The sequence below is a fragment of the Symphalangus syndactylus genome, chromosome 16, assembly GCF_028878055.3.
Source record: "Symphalangus syndactylus isolate Jambi chromosome 16, NHGRI_mSymSyn1-v2.1_pri, whole genome shotgun sequence".
Taxonomy (NCBI): domain Eukaryota; kingdom Metazoa; phylum Chordata; class Mammalia; order Primates; family Hylobatidae; genus Symphalangus; species Symphalangus syndactylus.
Window position 1 is genome coordinate 66950986 of NC_072438.2, and position 19819 is coordinate 66970804.

The 19819-nt window shown below is 39.6% G+C and overlaps 1 protein-coding gene across 4 annotated transcripts in view; it reads right to left on the reverse strand.

Moving 5' to 3' along the window:
• The window catches only part of WDR70 (WD repeat domain 70), a 394244-nt gene that overhangs the window by 22596 nt on the left and 351829 nt on the right, over window positions 1-19819 (reverse strand). For 3 of the 4 annotated variants that reach the window (XM_055246343.2, XM_055246344.2, XM_055246345.2), the window contains 4 exons: window positions 12584-12684; window positions 10551-10630; window positions 8439-8555; window positions 6450-6612 (listed from right to left, as the gene is read on the reverse strand). In XM_055246343.2, the coding sequence (XP_055102318.1) occupies window positions 6450-6612; window positions 8439-8555; window positions 10551-10630; window positions 12584-12684 (461 nt within the window). Of the gene's footprint in view, window positions 1-4157; window positions 4280-6449; window positions 6613-8438; window positions 8556-10550; window positions 10631-12583; window positions 12685-19819 lie in introns of those variants that run through there. The other variant, XM_063619566.1, reaches the window with a different exon arrangement.

The following is a 19819-nucleotide window of genomic DNA, read 5'->3' on the forward strand; positions in this document are numbered from 1 at the left end:
CACAGTGCTTCCCCTCGACTGCCTCAAATCCTTTTAGCATTACTGGGCAATGTGCTTTCACTCACAGCAGGAGCACCTACCTAGGTATGGATGGGATGTATCTCAAAATAATAAGAGCTATCTATGACAAACCCACAGCCAATACCATACTGAATGGGCAAAAACTGGAAGCATTCCCTTTGAAAACTGGCACAAGACAGGGATGCCCTCTCTCACCACTCCTATTCAACAAAGTGTTGGAAGTTCTGGCCAGGGCAATCAGGCAGGAGAAGGAAATAAAGGGTATTCAATTAGGAAAAGAGGAAGTCAAATTGTCCCTGTTTGCAGATGACATGATTGTATATCTAGAAAACCCCATTGTCTCAGCCCAAAGTCTCCTTAAGCTGATAAGCAACTTCAGCAAAGTCTCAGGATACAAAATCAATGTACACAAATCACAAGCATTCTTATACACCAGTAACAAGACAAACAGACAGCCAAATCATGAGTGAACTCCCATTCACAATTGCTTCAAAGTGAATAAAATAACTAGGAATCCAACTTACAAGGGACGTGAAGGACCTCTTCAAGGAGAACTACAAACCACTGCTCAATGAAACAAAAGAGGATACAAACAAATGGAAGAACATTCCATGCTCATGGGTTGGAAGAATCAATATCGTGAAAATGGCCATACTGCCCAAGGTAATTTATAGATTCAATGCCATCCCCATCAAGCTACCAATGACTTTCTTCATAGAATTGGAAAAAACTACTTTAAAGTTCATATGGAACCAAAAAAGAGCCCGCATCACCAAGTCAATCCTAAGCCAAAAGAACAAAGCTGGAGGCATCACGCTACCTGACTTCAAACTATACTACAAGGCTACAGTAACCAAAACAGCATGGTACTGGTACCAAAACAGAGACATAGATCAATGGAACAGAACAGAGCCCTCAGAAATAATGCCGCATATCTACAACTATCTGATCTTTGACAAACCTGACAAAATCAAGCAATGGGATAAGGATTTCCTATTTAATAAATGGTGCTGGGAAAACTGGCTAGCCATATGTAGAAAGCTGAAACGGGATCCCTTCCTTACACCTTATACAAAAATCAATTCAAGATGGATTAGAGACTTGAATGTTAGACCTAAAACCATAAAAACCCTAGAAGAAAACTTAGGCAATACCATTCAGGACATAGGCGTGGGCAAGGACTTCATGTCTAAAACACCAAAAGCAATGGCAACAAAAGCCAAAATTGACAAATGGGATCTAATTAAACCAAAGAGCTTCTGCACAGCAAAAGAAACTACCATCAGAGTGAACAGGCAACCTACAAAATGGGAGAAAATTTTTGCAACCTACTCATCTGACAAAGGGCTAATATCCAGAATCTACAATGAACTCAAATTTACAAGAAAAAAACAAACAACCCCATCAAAAAGTGGGCGAAGGACATGAACAGACACTTCTCAAAAGAAGACATTTATGCAGCCAAAAAACACATGAAAAAATGCTCATCATCACTGGCCATCAGAGAAATGCAAATCAAAACCACAATGAGATACCATCTCACACCAGTTAGAATGGCCATCATTAAAAAGTCAGGAAACAACAGGTGCTGGAGAGGATGTGGAGAAATAGGAACACTTTTACACTGTTGGTGGGACTGTAAACTAGTTCAACCATTGTGGAAGTCAGTGTGGTGATTCCTCAGGGATCTAGAACTAGAAATACCATTTGACCCAGCCATCCCATTACTGGGTATATACCCAAAGGACTATAAATCATGCTGCTATAAAGACACATGCACATGTATGTTTATTGCGGCACTATTCACAATAGCAAAGACTTGGAACCAACCCAAATGTCCAACAACGATAGACTGGATTAAGAAAATGTGGCACATATATACCATGGAATACTATGCAGCCATAAAAAATGATGAGTTCATGTCCTTTGTAGGGACATGGATGAAACTGGAAACCATCATTCTCAGTAAACTATCGCAAGGACAAAAAACCAAACACCACATGTTCTCACTCATAGGTGGGAATTGAACAATGAGAACCCATGGACACAGGAAGTGGAATGTCACACTCTGGGGACTGTTGTGGGGTGGGGGGAGGGGGGGAGGGATAGCATTAGGAGATATACCTAATGCTAAATGATGAGTTAATGGGTGCAGCACACCAACATGGCACATGGATACATATGTAACAAACCTGCACATTGTGCACATGTACCCTAAAACTTAAAGTATAATAATAATAATAATAAAGAAAAAATAAAATAAAATAAGATGCTGGAGAGCTGGCAGTGCCTGAAGTGTCTTTCCCAACCCCATCTCCAACCATCACCAATGACCAACAAATAAGGGAGTATAAATACTCTAGCTGCCATGGCCCTGACCAGGACAACTCTGACCACAGTCTCCAGGGTTACCCTGCAGGATTAAGCCAAAGCGACCCTCCCTGGGACTTGGCTTGATACTGCACACTTGATGGCTTCATGACACATCTCTACTCCCCTACTGATTTTCTCTGGGAACATATCCTAATAATTCACCTTCATATAAATCTTTATCCCAGGGCCTGCTTCTAAGGAATGCATGCTAAGATGATGTGTTTTTATTTGAGGCAAATAGCTCCTAATAATGAGTAGACAGAGGACTGGTAGCAGTATAAAGACTGAGTTGGTTAATAAAAGGCTTTTTCCAGCATTAATGTTTTAAAAAGTAATCAGCATCCAGTTTTCTCACAATTAAAGAGAAAACTTCAGGAATACATAAAGACATCAAGAAAAAAACTTGAATATACCTCCAACAATACAAAAATACACGTCTGTAAGTCTATTCATTATAGCATTGTTAGTACTTACAAAATACTGAAACAACCTAAATATCCATACATAGAAGAATGGTTGAATTAACTATGATAAATTCGTACAACGGAGTACTATGCAACTATGAAAATCAATGACAGTGAGCTCTATGAACTGATGTAGAGTGATTTCTAGGGCATACTTCTATGTGAAAAAGAAGCAAAGCCAAAAAAAAGCAAATCAATATGACTTAATTTATATCAAGTTATACACCAAAATATATACAAATCTTTAAATCCATCATACCTCAATAAAGATGGGGGGATGAAAAGAAGCTAAAATCCTAAACTGATCAATTCAAATTTCAAAAACGGCATAAGAAAAAAAGTTGCTGACATATTTATAAATAGTATTCCCAAAGTTCATTTAAAGTTAAATTTCATACTAAAATGTTAATGAAGAAACATTTAGATAACCAACTACTTTGTGGATAATCACAGATTAGCAGTAATTTTGTGATAAAAGTTGGTTGTGGGTAGTATTTGTATATTAAAAATGGTGACATTTTACTCTATACATGTGTTCATATGTTGTAATTACACTTCGCCAAAGATTTTCAAATGGAACTTAGACCAAAAGAGAAAAAAAGATGATTTACATTATGCTACCCTTCATGTAGGAAATACGGGGATGCAAGATGATACTTACATATCTGCTCAAGAAATACACGAAAGATACACCAGGAACTAAAGAGATTATTTAGCTACAAGGGGTGGGGATAGGAAAGGGACTGAAAAAAAGGGGGACTGGGAATAGGAAAAGGGAGCAGGAATGAAGAGGAAGAGACATTTCTCTAAGCAAATCTATTTTAAAGCTCTGACTCCTAGAACCATAGTAATATTTCACACACTCCAAAAAATAAACAGAATGTGAAGAAAACCCAAAAAAGGGAAATAAACACTAAAAAATGAACCTAACTGCATTTCAAATGGCTAACATAGCCACAATCACTGGGGTGGTGAAGAAAGTATACTTTAAAGCTAAAGACAAGAAGAACTGTAAACAAACTATGCCATGTAGATAGGAAAAGTGATTCTTACAGTGATAATGGGTTAGCAATTCTAAAACTAGTTAATGTATATGCCAGAACTGAACAAATAAGAGCTGGGTTTCTCATTAATGGAGAAAGAAGTTACAAATACAGAAAGGGGAAAAGTTAGGGAACCTGTGGTACAGGACTGAAATCAGAAACATCAATTCAAACTCATGGTTTTACAAATATAACTACAGATTGATACATTCAGAAACACAGATGTGTGTAGATGGGTAGCTTAGTATGCATACCTGGATTTCCTAGCTTTGTCAGCAGAGAGGACCTAGAAGCAATGGCACTGTAGTAGCAAGGAGCACATCCAGCACACAGCCTTTCGTTTCTAACCACCATTCTCCAACAAAAGGAGCCACGGCTCTTTGGAGAAGTGGTCGATTCCAGAATGGGGGTAAGAAAAACAAAGATGAGTCTGTAACATCTTGTGGTGTCAGAAAGTAAGGAAGTACTAAAAAAATATATAGGCGCTTGAGAAAGATGCCAGGAGCCATTCTGAAGGAGCTTCTATTGGCCAAAGCTGGAACAATTTGAGCAACAAACTAAATGATAGTATTGGAATTTATCTCACAGAATAAAGTAAGAGACCATACCAATATTTTAAAAATACTTGAAAAATAAATAAATGTGGGAGAAGGAACAACTTTTCCTCTAGGTAGAATTCCAATTAATAAACACAAAAGAATAGAGGGAAACAGAAATCACTCTTAGGCAAACACCATAGTAATAATTTTTACAGGCAAATTCATTCATGGATGATAAAATTAGACAGCAAAATTGAGGAGAAACAGGAATTGCATAGTCTTAAAATATCACTCCCAAGAAGTTTATCAACTGAAAATAGAATGAAAGCAACTTTACAGTGGAGAAACTTGGCAAATATAACCTTAAGCAAGTGGCCAAATTTAGCATCACCAGTAATAAGACATCCACTGAGAAGGACACAACATCTCTCTTGTGTTATTTTTGCCAAACATGCATGGTCTCATTCCAAACATAAGAAAATATCAAGCAAACCCCAACTGAGGGAAAGTGTACACAATAACTGACCAGTATTCATTAAAAGCATCAAAATCATGAAACATAGGAAAGGTAACTGTTATGACGGGAGGAGACTAAGTACAATGTGGGATCCTGGAACAGAGAAAGAACATGAGTGAAAAACTGGCAAAAACTAACTAAGGTCTATAGTTTAGTTAACAGTTTTGTTTTTTTTGTTTGTTTTTTTTTGGAGGCAGGGTCTTACTCTGTCACCCAGGCTAGAGTACAGTGGTGTGATCCTGGCTCACTGCAACCTCCGCCTCCTGGGTTCAAGCAATTCTCCTGCCTCAGCCTCCTGAGTAGCTGGGATTACAGGCACACGCCACCACACCTGGCTAATTTTTGTGTTTTTAGTAGAGATGGGCTTTCACCATGTTGGCTAGGCTGGTCTTGAACTCCTGATCTCAAGTGACCTGCCTGCCTCAGCCTCCCAAAGTGTCGGGATTATAAGCATGAGCTAATGCACCTGGCCTAGTTAATAGCATTATACTAATGTTAGTTTTACAGTTTTGATAATTAATTGTACTAAGATTACATAAAGTGTTAAATTAGGAGGAAGTTGGGTGAATAGTATATATGTACTCTCTGTACTATTTCTGCAACTTTCCTAAAAATCTAAAATTAAATTTAAAAAGTTTAAAAATTTAGAAACTGAAAATTCTGGCCAGGTGCAGTGGCTCATGCCCGTAATCCCAGTACTTTGGGAGTCTGAGGTGGGAGGACTGCTTGAGACCAGAAGTTCAAGACCAGCCTGGGCAACAGAGTGAGACACTATCTCTACAAAAAATTAAAACATTAGCTGGGTGTGGCAGTGCATGCTTGTCGTGCTAGCTACCCAGGAGGCTGAGGAAGGAGAATCCTTTGAGCCCAGGAGTTTGAGGTTACAGGGAGCTATGATCGTGCCACTGTACTCCAGCATGGGCAACAGAGCAAGATCCCGACTCTAAATAAATAAATAAAAATAAAAACGGAAAATTCTATAATAGTACCTATCTTTAATGTAAATGTAGCCAGTTTGATGGCTTTAGGAACCGCTACCTATTCATCCATGCTAAGCTATCTGAGGGAATATGAGCAGGCAGGATCTACTCTGCAGTGTTACTTACATATACAGCTCTATAAATAAAAGTGAGTTCATAATAACAGACCTACAAACTGCTTCATTTACTTTTAACCCTCCTCAACTAAGATAATGCACATAAGCAGTGATTTGTTTGTTGTTTCTTTTAATCATAGGCAGGATGGGCTTCACATAATGGTTTATACTATGCTACAACTCTGATGGAACGGGCCTAGTTTTAAAATTCATGATTTTAGAGTCTTATGATACATACAAACGCCTAGGTTTAAAGACCATGAATATCTGGCCTATTTTTCATATCTAAGTAGGAAATAAGAAACAGAGAAGTTAGAACTCAAAAACAACATTGTTATGTTCTCCCCAATTCATTAAACATAACAATTTTCCTGTTTTAAAAAGCTATATTCTCACTTGGAATATGCTGGAGAAACCCAATATGGGTTGTCTTCTGCTGCTTTGGCATGACGCAAAATGGCTTCCCGAGGATTACTGTCATCAGTCTTGTCCAAAGCAATGTTCTTCACAATATAGGAAGAGAGAGTGCCCCCGTGGGTTCCAACTCGGCCACCACGACCTGTTGCAAAAGAAAAAAAATCAAATTAGAAACTGAATGAGCATGAGGATACATAGGTATATCTGTGTACACTGTACTTATCTGAGCACAAATCTCAAGAGTACTTGAGTATCATCCTATCAGCTTAGATTTATGACAATCAGAACCAAAGTAAGAGATCAGCAAACCTCAACTTCCCCATAGCACTTTTAAATAGGAAGAGATTTTTTTGTTATGTCTCAGTTGCTTAACTTACAGAATGATACCAATATAGAAAAAATTACAGACAGTTTGCCATCTATATGCTTTAAAATGTTCCTCTGGCATCAACATTTAGGATTCAATTAATAAAAATAAACAATATTCATTAGATGCTATTTAAATAAACATATCTTAGGGCTTGGCATCTTCCAAGTCCCTTACAGGTACTTTGCTGAGTATTACAAGAGAAAACAAATAAGCTGAACATACTGATTCATGTTGCTCTGCTGTACTATAATCTCTCTATGAAATAGGAACCTCTTTAAGGGCAGGGATTTGTTCCCCACTAGATCTCTGGCAGCTAGTATAGTGACTGGTACTCAGAAAGATGTAGGACTTTTTAGGAAGATAAAATAAACATATGAAAAGCCAAATAACACTAAAAGATTAATTTCATAAATCAAGATAAGAAGAAACTAAATAAGGCAGGAAATAATTAACTGTGAGATAATTTGTATGGCCAGTAACTATTATGGCACTTAGAGGAAGATAGCACTTCAGGCTCAGGTGGTTGAACAGGTCTTTATGAAAGAGATGATCCAATTTGTGAAAGCTCAGGAGGTAAAGAAGGTTATTTTCAATAAGCAGAATGGGTTCAGTACAAAAATGCAGAAAGAAGAAAGTTCAATGGGTATTTGGGGCAGGACTGAACCAACAGTAATCTCAAAAGATCAGAGCAGGAAAGAAGTAAGGTGTAAAGCTACAGGGGTAGATTTGATTTGGACTGTACAGAACCTTGAATCTCTGGAAAGACAATTGGACAGTGGGAAGCTTATGAAGGTTTGGAGGCTGTAGCAATATGAAAAGCTAATGGAGTTAGGGATTAAAGCTGTGTATAAGACAGAAGTGAGGTGGGAGAAAGGGAGTGACTTGAGACTAAGGTGCATAGTTAGAAAGGTTCACAATACTCCGAGAAAGAATCTTTTTTGGAAACTTTAGTAGGATGGTGTTAGAAAAAAATGAAAAAAAAAATAATTAAGATAGATATGGAAAATGTTTTCTATGCTGAAGGAGCAGACCAAACAGAAACTACGCAGATGATAACAGAAAATGAAATTCTAGTGAAGGTACGTGCTATACTATTAGCCAGTGCTGCTTGGCTTTCTTCTGGTACCTACTTCTTAAAAACTCTAAAGACATTTATTCATCTTCTAGTGTTATCAACACAAATCTAAATGATGGCCACATTCTGCCTTGTGTGAAACCTAATCCAGCCTGGATTCTGGTCAAAGTGCCCAGTGTTGTACATTAAGCCAATATTGAGAGCAGTGGTTTTAACACTGGGTTCCAAGGTCCACTGAGCCCCCGAGTTCCCGAGGCCAGCTAGGAAAACTCTAGTTGGAGACCAAGCAGAAAGGGCCCGTCTTCCTCCCTATTTCAGTATAGAAGCTCAATTTTTATCAGCTTTATATATGTGGATTCTGCATCAGCTCTTCTGTTACTAAAAAGAAAACATTTTTAAAACACTAGTAAAATCTCTCTGAAGACAAAGAAGCATCCAGGCTCAAAAGACCTTCCCAATTTTATATCAATTACCCCATCCTGCCTCTGAACCCCCTCTGCAGGTCACTAGCTGGATCAGTCACCTGGGCCTGCTACAGGAGGTTCGGGTTTATGCGACTTCAGGGGATCCAGTCTGTCCTTCTCCAGCTGTTTCCTCGTACTCCGTTGGCGGGGCTCACGGAACATAGGCAAGGCATGAGCTACAAGAAGTCACATTTGAAAAATTTCATTATAATAATAACCTTTCCATCCAAAAACATAGCTAAAGCATGACTAACTGAAAGATGAAATGGAAGTCATAATGACAGCCTTGATCTAATAATAAAAGACAGTCTTACTGTAACCAATTAGCCAATTTTGCTCAAGACCAGACTCATTGCTCACCTCTCCTGGCAGCTAACAGCACTCAGGAAATACTGTCAAATATTGTCACGGAAACATCGGTGAGGCTCCCCATCTCCCAAACCATGGGTAGCAGTTAAAACTTAATTACTGTGGTTTTGAAAAGAAACACATATTGGGACTGCCTCTTATTTTTTCTTACAGGACCCAAATGTGAATAATGCCAACAGCTTGCTGTCAGCCCTGAAGTTTCCTCAGATGTCTCATAAACACTGGAATCACTTCACACGTTTCTGAAATGTGACCACCTCTAGGAGTTGACAACACTGAGTAACCGGAAGGGAGGAACACTTATCCCACTGAAACTGGGATAAAGGTTGCCATGAATGCAAGGGGTGCCTAAATCTCTTGGCATGGGGACTTAATGGGGCCTTATCCCTCCTGCTATATGGTAGCAAAATAAGAAAACAAAAACCAAAGTAATATGTGTTCAATTGCTGTTACTGTTTACTCAATGTCAAAATTAAATTTCAGAATATAAAAGATTATAAGAATTTAAAAAGGAAAACAGTATGACATTCTAGGGGAAAAGGAAAGAGTTATTAGGGGAAGTACTAAATAACTCTTTTTTTGCCCTAGAAAAGTACCAGCACAGTTTCTTCTGACTCTTATATGCAGATTAAAACCCTTTTAAAAGAAACTTTTCCCAGGGCACCAGGGGAAGGAAGGGAAAGGTTAAAGGGAATGTATAATATCAATAAAATGTCTATAGCACCTCAAAACCTCTTCCAGTATCCCCTCCTACCTTCTACCTATACTGCCAACTGGGGCCAGACCATATCACTCGCCAGTAAAACATGCCTGCCTTGAGTCAGGGGACCTGAGAAACATAGCCACCCGTCACTCAGTTGGGCAACACAACACAACAGTATTTTTAGGAGGGGGAAAAATAGCTTTTCACTTCAAACGACTGGAGGAATTTAAGTAGGCCGCATGTAATTACATGAGCTAGACTGGTTATGACACTAACTTTAACACTTCTACTCTTGCAAAAAGTGTCATGGGATCTCTTTACTGGTCATAAGCTCCAAGGGACTTGGTCTCATATGAGACCCACCACCAGTGAGAAAACCCAGCAGTACAGCGCCCCCTGGGCTCCAGACTGAGTCACCGATAAAGTCCACAGGGCCATCCGCTAATGATAATCGCTGTAGCATCCATTCTTTCTTTCCTAGCTGTCACCTGTTGCAGGTCTGAGATTGTGGCTCTGGGAACACACATCTGCCAGATTAATGAGGTTGTGTGACATATGTGAGAAACCACTCTGCCCTAGTAAGCTTTCTACTCATACCCCACGTAGTTAATTTTATATACAAATTCCTGTGGATCAGTCTAGCACCTGGTCACAGAATTTCAGAGAAAGCTGGAAAAGACTCTTCCTCTGGTCGCCGCACTCTCCTGCTTAAAAGTTAAGTTGTTCAACGTCACACTGCCAGTCAGTGGTGGAACTGGACAAACCCAGGCCTCTTGATTCCAAGACCAGCACTCTTTCTTGTTTATACTTGGAACAGACTGTTACTCTTAAAAAAAACTGCTAAAAAGTAATGTATTGGGCTCAAACAGGCTTTTCCCTTTTGGGTTGAAAGCTGCATAAAATAACCCTGTCCCTGTGATGAGTCACAGAAGCCAAAGAGGTTAGCTGTTACATGACTCGTAGTCCTATCCACATGAATGGGCAATTTTGTAATATATGCCTGAATTCTGAGGGCTTTCTCTGTCTCTAAAGCTATGCAATCAAAACCACATGAGAGTAGAAGAGAGATGCATGATTGAGAGGCATGTTAACGACTTACGGGTGATGATGTAGTCCTGAGTTAGAGTCTCAGCTTGTTTTGCCTTCCGCTGGGTTTTAACCACACATAATTTTGCTCCCCTAAGGGGTGTAAAAGCAAATTATTTTCTTTACTTGGTCTTAGAAACAGAAAATTTCATGTTGAAAACATGAGATACTTTCAGGAACATACTCTGTGCATGCACTCCATCTACACAAGTCCTTGACTTTCTGAGGGATGGCAACAGATGGGCTCTCAGCGATAAAAGCTTAAACTTATGGAAAAGCAAGTCTGTCAGTCAGTGGTTATTACCAAGCAAGAGGGCTGGAGAGGTAACAGGGCAACAGGACACAAGTTTACAAAACCTATAGGAATAATGTGAAATTTTAAGAACTTAAATAATAAAATTACCCAACCTTTCCCTCTAAAGGTCACAGGGTTAAAATTTCAGTTTATGGGCCGGGCGCGGTGGCTCACGCTTGTAATCCCAGCACTTTGGGAGGCCGAGGCGGGCGGATCACGAGGTCAAGAGATCGAGACCACGGTGAAACCCCGTCTCTACTAAAAATACAAAAAATTAGCCGGGCGTGGTGGCGGGCGCCTGTAGTCCCAGCTACTCGGAGAGGCTGAGGCAGGAGAATGGCGTGAACCCGGGAGGCGGAGCTTGCAGTGAGCCGAGATTGCGCCACTGCACTCCAGCCTGGGCGACAGAGCGAGACTCCGTCTCAGAAAAAAAAAAAAAAAAAAAAAAATTCAGTTTATGTCTCAGACGAAAGCAACCTGGGTGGTCTACACCCCAAATGGCATATGTCCACTTTTCAAATACAAGAGTACAAGTGTCTGGAACTGAGTTGGCTTGGCAGTGTTGCCGAGGGGCTATGGCCCAAGAATGTGTGGGATTAACCAAAAATGTGCTTAGAACATTGCACTTCTCCTTAGTAGTACAGAGTTATCCTTTTCAAGAGAAGCAAATACAAGTAAGTAAATTTCTTAAAGCAAAGTTTCCACAGAAAGTGCCTTCTAAATGGGTGCTATCAAATGAGGCTCATCATTTTCTTAATTGAAACAGACTCCCATCCTAAGTACATTAGCATTTTTAATTTCTTTTTTAAAAAACAAATAAAATCCTATTTGTTTTCAAATACCATAAATATACTTTATTGTATAAGGCCAGGATTCCAACTCTAGTCCAGGAAGCTCTGAAGGAAGACGGGGCTGTCTGCTACTATTCAGAGCAAAATTATGGCCAATGAATATTCATTAATAGAGGGTGGCTTTCCTTTCCTCAAAGGATGTGGGACCTTAAAACAGGTTTATATGGGACCCCAGTAAATTTCACATGTGAATTTTAATGCTAGTTAACCAAGTCTTACTCTAAAGAAAGAGCTAATCAGTCACTGTACTTTAAGAGAGAGAAACAAAACCGTCTTTTCTGGGTGATGACACATATCCATCTTTGTGCCTAAGCAAAATGGAAATAACTGAGGAACTGACTGAACCTCTAGTTACGTTTTCAGACTTTTGAAATACAGTGGTATGCTTAAGTTTGAAACTCGGGTGGGCATGGGGGTGGAGGGGAAACGTATCTGTGCTGTCCCTTTCTGCGGACAGAGAATAATCTTGCCAAACATCCTAACCAGTAACTGCTAGAAGCCAAAAAGGAAGAAGCAAAATGGACAAGCCGATTCCATTTCCTGTAAGTGGTTAGTTCCCTGCTTTGTTAAATCTGTTACATGTATCACTGCTAATGCCTCTGTCCAGGGTGGTATGCAAAGTGGGCAGAACGTTTTTCCCCCTTGCACTCAACATTTCAGCTAAACAACTGCAAATCCCCAGGAAACTTTCGCTTTGAATTCAGTGTGGATCAAGGGCGATATTCAAATCCTTTTTAAAGCACAATACCAGAAGTTTGAGGCTTTACTTTGTGCCAGCTGCATTTTCTAAATGGGTGGATCTCCATCAAAGTGGGAAATAAATAAAAGCTGGGGGTGGGAGGGAAATCCCTCCCCCCAGTTGTTGTCATCCATCTAAAACAGGCAATACTTATGAAATACCTCTGACTCTTGTTGGGGTCGTAATAGACTTTAGCCAATCCATTTCCAGTTCCAACCATGATCTGGTTCAGCTTTGGATGCCACAGGCAGCGAACAACACTCTGCAAAGGAAAAGCGCAGTAGTTGACTAAAGAGGCCAGATAAAAATGGAAACAATCCTGCTGGTACTTTGATGGCTAGTCCGCTATATCAAATATCATCCTGATGGTTTACCTCTAACTTTCAGACATTTTCTTCTAAACCATAAAGTTGTGTTCCTGAAGTTTATCATTCCATCACTTATTATCTGGGTGATACTCCATAAAAATAAAAAAGATGCTCTCTTCCTGACATTATCTCCCTTTCTGGACAGCCTTGAAACCACAAAATTAGGTTTCCCAGGTCCATTACCATGTGAGGCTGGCATCATGGAATGCTAAATCCACATAACTCAGTTATACTTACCACTGAAGCGGATTTCATGCTCTTACACACATACAATATGTCCCTCTGGACAGCAGATTGAGACCAGGTGGTTATTGTTTTTAGTTCACAAAGATCCAAATCTCATAAAGCTTTTTCAGAAACAATACACATTTGTAGGCATTTAATAATGTCTCCCTATCTATGAGATAAAACAGCAGGACAACAGCAGAAGTAAAACAGAGATACAGAATACAAAGACTTGACATTAACCTGAATGAAAAGCTGTTTAAGAGAAGGTTCACTGGAAGTTATGATCCTATGAATTCATTACTGGTAAGGAAAATAAGTGGTGCTCTGGGGCTGAAAAGAACCACAAGTTCTCAGTGAGAACTACAGCCTGTTTTTAATTTTTGTCTGTGGTAAGAGGGCAGAGGTGGGAGGGATAGCATGGATAGAATTAAAGGGAAAAAAGATGAAGCTAATGTTGGTAAACAGAAACCCCATGTACTAGGTTCTATAGAACCCACTCTGATAGAACAAGATATGAGTGGAAGCATTAATTCAATGTTTATTAATAATCTATCACTTGCCAAACTATATATAGGGACTAAAGGGGAAAAGGGTATGATTAGATATTAGCATTTTATAGTTCTAGTGGTAAAATGAAAATCATGACTACGTCTCCTAAATCTACTTTGGGCTGAATTTCTTTGGTTCCTTGTCTCTAATCATTCCACTCTTTTGTTAAGACAGAATATCTTGAAATCTCTGAGATCCTTTTTGATAGAATATTGACTCCCAGCTGGGCATGGTGGCACGTGCCTGTAGTCCCAGCTACTCAGGAGGCTGAGGCAGGAAGAGCGCTTGAGCCTAGGAGTTCGAGGCTTCAGTGAGCTATGATTGTGCCACTGCATTCCAGCCTAGGTGACACAGTGAGACTCTGTCTCTTAAAAAAAAAAAAAAGAAAAGAAAAAAAGAAAGAAATAAAAATTCTGACTCCCATGTGAATGGCAAAAAAATAGGCAAAAAAAAAAAAAAAATAGGTAAATGGCTACAAACCCTTACCTGAGATTCCAGAGGAACTAAGGAGAAAGCTGAAAAGAGTCTACAAGACTTTTATTTAATTCATATCTGATTTAACAGACTTACTCTACAAGAGTGGTTCTTAATCTATGTACCACTGAAGAGGATTGGGATATTGTACAGAGAAAATCAAATCAGAATGGCTGTGTTTTCCCCATCAGTTGGGGGGGAAATTAAGTTAAAGGGGCAGGTTTTCACAATTTTAGGCTTGCTTTCCACAATTTTTCTCAAATCTATGGTGTCTGCTACCCAGGCTAGCAAGTGCTAAAAGATGATAAAACAAATATAATAGTGAGTAAATATTAACAGAAAAACTTGAAAAAATAAGATATATTTAATTTGATAGTTTGGGTATTTTTTGGGGTGGGGGTTGTTGTTGCTTTGTACCTATGCTTGTAAAACCTAGTTTATAATACATACATATAAAAGTCACATTTTCTCCTAATAAAATTGCTCCTGGTTGGGAAGATGTAATTAAGTATATCAATAGCTCATGGTCTACAAAGTGCAGCTTCTAGGTGCTCCACCACTGAGACTAATTTGAGATAGACCACTGGAAATTCCCAGATGGTCACAGCCAGGTATATGGAAACATGAGGAGAGTCATAAACATAACTTCATGAAGTCATGTTTATGAAACCCTATCTAGAAGAAATCCATCTGAGCCAAGACTCATCTCTTTTAGTCTCTGCTTAAATGTCATTGCTATTCAAACCACCCAATTTAAAACTGTGTCCCAGAACTCCCCTTACTCTGCTTTTCTTTTTTTTATAGCATGTATCATCTTTTAATATAATATATAACTTATTTATTAATGATGCTGATTGTCTGCCTTCCCCACTAGAACACATATTTCATGGGCAAAGATCTCAGTCAGTTTTGTTTGGCAACATATCCCAAGTGCCTAGATTAGTGTCTGGTGCTCAAAAAATGTTCACCAAAGGAATGAATTAAAAGCTACAGTTCACCCATGCCTAAATGGATTGCTTTGCTAGGTAGAGCTGGAGACAATTTTCAAATTAAAATCATTACTCCATGAGGAATAATTTGATTTCCTCATATCATTATTATACTCAGGTATCCTACAAATGTAGCAGGGTTAGATTCCTCCTAATGTGGTCCTAGAGACAGAGAATGTACATGAATCACAGAATAATGAAAGGGGCTGTCAAAGGCTTTCAGAAATCTCAGCCACCCATAAATGGCCCAGGACAATATTAAGGGCATAGTATTAGAGTTATTTCTCTTTCTTGGTTCTCTAGAGGTCTGGCTCAGCAGTCTAAGATTACTAGTTCTCAAATATGTTTTCAAGTGAGCAGGGTGCAGAATTGGAAAAGATCCACAATGTAGGCCTGATAAATTCCAAGACATCCAGCCAAACAGGCAGTTTCCAGGGGCAGCAGGTTACTGTTACTCTCTCCCTCTTCACTGAGGGTGTAAATGTTAGAGAGAAGCAACTGCCCAAGCCAACAGACCAAGGTCCGACTGCTTTCCAGGGAGTCCAAGGACACCTCACCTCTATTCCTGTTCACATCCGGTACCCTCCAGAGCCTTTACACACATATAGCTGGTTAGTATACGTTCTAACGGAGAAGCCTATTTACCCTCCTTTTATGCCGAAACAGGGAGAGGCAAATAAGACCCCTTAAACTAAACAGTCATTCCAGAGCCCCATGCTCTGTGGCAATGAGTCACCAAAGCAGCAAATGAGAGGCCAGTGAGCAATCTGACTTAGGCAGAGGATACTTAAGGCTCAATTACCCTAAGACCAGTTATTAATCAAATACTACAAGGATTCTAAAACACGAAAAGAAGAAACAAAATTTAAAGCCAAAGGTGGGTGGGCCTTTTTTGTTTATTAATATTTATTGTGTGTGTTTAGCTAACCTTTGTAAACTTTGCAGCTAATGCGGCTCCACACTTTATCCTGTCAAGGAAATGCATCTTATAGCAGAGAGCTGGCTACCTGCCAAACCAAACAATCCCTGAGACTGCAGCAGGGCTGGGAAGCAAGCTGAGCTGCCACGCTGCTAACTTGTCAAACATACATACCAGCTTTGCTTAACAACAATGCAACACGTGCCTACTAGAAGCCTAAGGAACCAACATCAGAAGACAGATGAGCTATAAATACTTAGAAAGAGTACAATCCCTCGATCAACCAACCACCCCAAACTTTCTTCATCCTGTTCTTGAAGAAGTGCTTCTTTACTGGGAGCGTGACACATTCAGACCTACGGATTTACTGAGAAATGCAGCAAATAAAGCATAGAGAGCATATTTGAATAAAAGGACCAGAGAACCAGGAAGGAACATCAAGACATGAGATCTACAGAATCAAAGAGAAAGCCCTCACATTGTATCATGAGATTCCAATGGCAGAAGGCCACTGCAGTGCAAAGAACTAGGTTCTGAAATTAATCTGCATATTTTAATAAACTTATTTGCTTAATGAAATTGACAAAGTGTTTTATTCTTACACTAATCTACTTCATTTCCTAAAACATGTGGGTTCACTAATGGCTTCCTCTAGCTGCCGAAGCTGAACTATACATTTCAGCACAAAATGAAGCTTATTCTTTTAAACCAAAGCCCATTTTCATTTTAACCCTTTAATTTGGTAGTGGAGGGTAACCACAAATTTGCCCAAAAATAAGAGACAAGAACTGGAATAGGAGACCGTAAGCATGACTAGAAGGAGTTACAAGACCTTAATGTGCTCACCAGAGAGATTTTTTTCTTCTCTGCAGAGAGCAAAGAAAAAAGAGAGGGGTAGGCCGGGGAGAAAGAGAGCACAATGTCGACCTAGCAGTGTCAAAATTCCAAAATAGGAATTTTGGAATTACCCCTTAGCAAAAGTGAAAAGACCACAAAAATTTCCAAATAATTTATTTCTGTGGGGTTTTTTTGTTTACTTTTAGAGGAACCAGGGAAGCAAAGAAGGGGAGGAGGAGAAGGAAACCAAAGAGAGAAATGATTTACATTTTAGGACATGGTAGAAAGGGAATTATTAGGTACTGGAACTTTATATTATTTAATATAATTGAGTCCTCACAACTACTACAAAATTAATAATCTCATCCCATCTCACAGATGAAGAAACTGAGGCTGTAGAGAGTAGTAACTTTCCCAAGGTCACATAATAACTTGCACATAGAGGAGCTGGGTCAATAAGCAGGTTTCTCCAACTCCACTGTTCATTCCCTTACTACTTAACCATGCAAAGCCCTATTTGGAAAGATGGCGCAGAAAGAAGGTAGCCGACATTTAATCATATCCAAACCCACCTAACCCAGGAGAAACCTTAGAAAGTTTGTATTAAAAAGGAGATATTGGCCAGGCGCGGTGGCTCACACTTGTAATCCCAGCACTTTGGGAGGCCAAGGCGGGCGGATCACGAGGTCAGGAGATCGAGACCACGGTGAAACCCTGTCTCTACTAAAAATACAAAAAAATTAGCCAGGCGTGGTGGCGGGCGCCTGTAGTCCCAGCTACTCGGAGAGGCTGAGGCAGGAGAATGGCTTGAACCCGGGAGGCGGAGCTTACAGTAAGCCGAGATTGCGCCACTGCACTCCAGCCGGGGCGACAGAGTGAGACTCCGTCTCAAAAAAAAAAAAAAAAGGAGATATTACTAAAATCATTTTTTTAAAAAAGCCCACTAGTTCCCAGTTCACAAATGTTACTATAAAAGAAATCGATGCCTGCATAACATCTTAGGGATCTGCAATGCACATATCTAAACACCGCCCTTATTCTACATGCTAAAAGAAAGCCAACAGCCTTCATAACTTTATACCTTAAACATGATTATGTTGAAACCCCATTTCCGGATCCTCCACAGCTGCTGACCCATACTGTAAACCAAACTCCATCTGGTTTTTTCACGTTTGGTTTTTGTCATATAGTACAAGAACGGATAAGCTAATGCAGTGATTCCCTGAACAAGCATTTTTCACAATTTTCAAATGAAAAGCCTGACACCTGTCCGTGATGGAGTCTGTCACACAATTTTGCAGACTTGTATAGAGGCAGTCTTAGAGTTACAGACATCCTTGGGACTATCCAATACATTTGAATAAGTGTGTGTGTGTGTGTGTGTGTGTGTGTGTGTGTGTGTTTGTGTGTGCAGATTCCAGATACTAAGAAAGAAGATCAAGACGTGAACCCAAAACAAATAAAAAGAAAACAGATAAAAACAAAAAAATACTGGAGAAAGAACTTTCTTTAGACTTCCACGAGCCCAAGATATTCTTCACAGAGAAAGAAAAACTGTTTTCTATATTAAAATATTGGGCCAGGGAAGTATGAAGGTAAAATGGGAATTGTTTCAACTTTTCCAGGCTATTTGTCCTATCTTTGTTCCCTCCACTCTCTCCCAAAGCCTTGCTTTTCTCAAACTTGGGATGGTATTGGGCCAGGGAAGTATGAAGGTAAAATGGGAATTGTTTCAACTTTTCCAGGCTATTTGTCCTATCTTTGTTCCCTCCACTCTCTCCCAAAGCCTTGCTTTTCTCAAACTTGGGATGGCCTTGCCGCATGCAGGGGCCACAAGACTTGGCTTCATCCCTCTAAAGTTCAGGAAGCAAACATGGTGAGTAAGCCCCAGTCACCAATAACTAAGACTCATCAGCACCACCTGATCTCTACAGATATCCCCCCCATCAATGGAAAAGTTTAAAGGCAGACATTTTCTCTACACATCTTGCTAAGTGAGCATATGCCTCTCCTTTTCCCCTTCTCCACACTCCTCCAGTTCCAAGGAAATTCTACCACGGGCCAGATTTGTGGCAACTGTCTTTTTTTTGCCAGAAATCTTCTCAATCTTCTCCCTTCCCTATCCTGAAAAATTCTCTAATAGGCCAGATAGGAGTGCAATGGTGAAAAGAAAAAATGCCATAGTACTTTCATAAATGTGGGGGCTGCTGCAGAAAAACCAAATATGAGAAAGTGTTGCTTTGCACCTGTCATACATATTTGATACAGATGCATATATTATGCATTTTTAAAACTGGCATCCAATTATCAAATTAATTCCCATGAAACTCATGGAAAATGCTTTTACTAAAATAACTCATTTACAGTCTGTGCTATAAAATAAAGGTAACCACTAAAGCAGCAAAAATCTGGAACCTGGTAGTCGTCCTTGGCACTAAATGAATTGCATCTGTATCTGATAATAAACCTGCTTAAAGAATTTCATCATGAGAAAAAGTTCTCAGAGAAAATGGAAGGTCTCTTGGGAAGTAAAATTAAATACAATTTTGTTCATCTAATTCAAAACAGTAAAAGTTTGCTCCAACCCTGTTACTTGAGAAGAATTTGTGAAGGCAAAGAAGGCACAAGTAATGACTGAAGAAAGTCTGGTAATTATTCTTATTAATGATAGTCTGTGAGCAGGAAACAAACAGAAGACTGGGAACAGGAGTCCACAGGGTGAGTGACCCAGGTGGGTGGTCGTCCTACAAGGCAAATGACCCCAGAGGTCCCACCTCATGGGATCCACTTAGATGCAGCAGAGCTTCCCACTGGTGGGCACAGAATGGGATACCAAGATACGGTAAGTGTGTCAAGATATGGAGGCCCTCATGCCTCCATATCTTGGAGCCTGGGGTGCTGGGGCCTCAGGCTAGTCATTTCTAGAGAAGAGGAGACTTATCTGTTTATAAGACATATTATCATTTATTATGGAGACCAGGTTGTGAGAAGGTATGGGAAGCACTATATGGCTATTTCTCTTCATTTAAGACC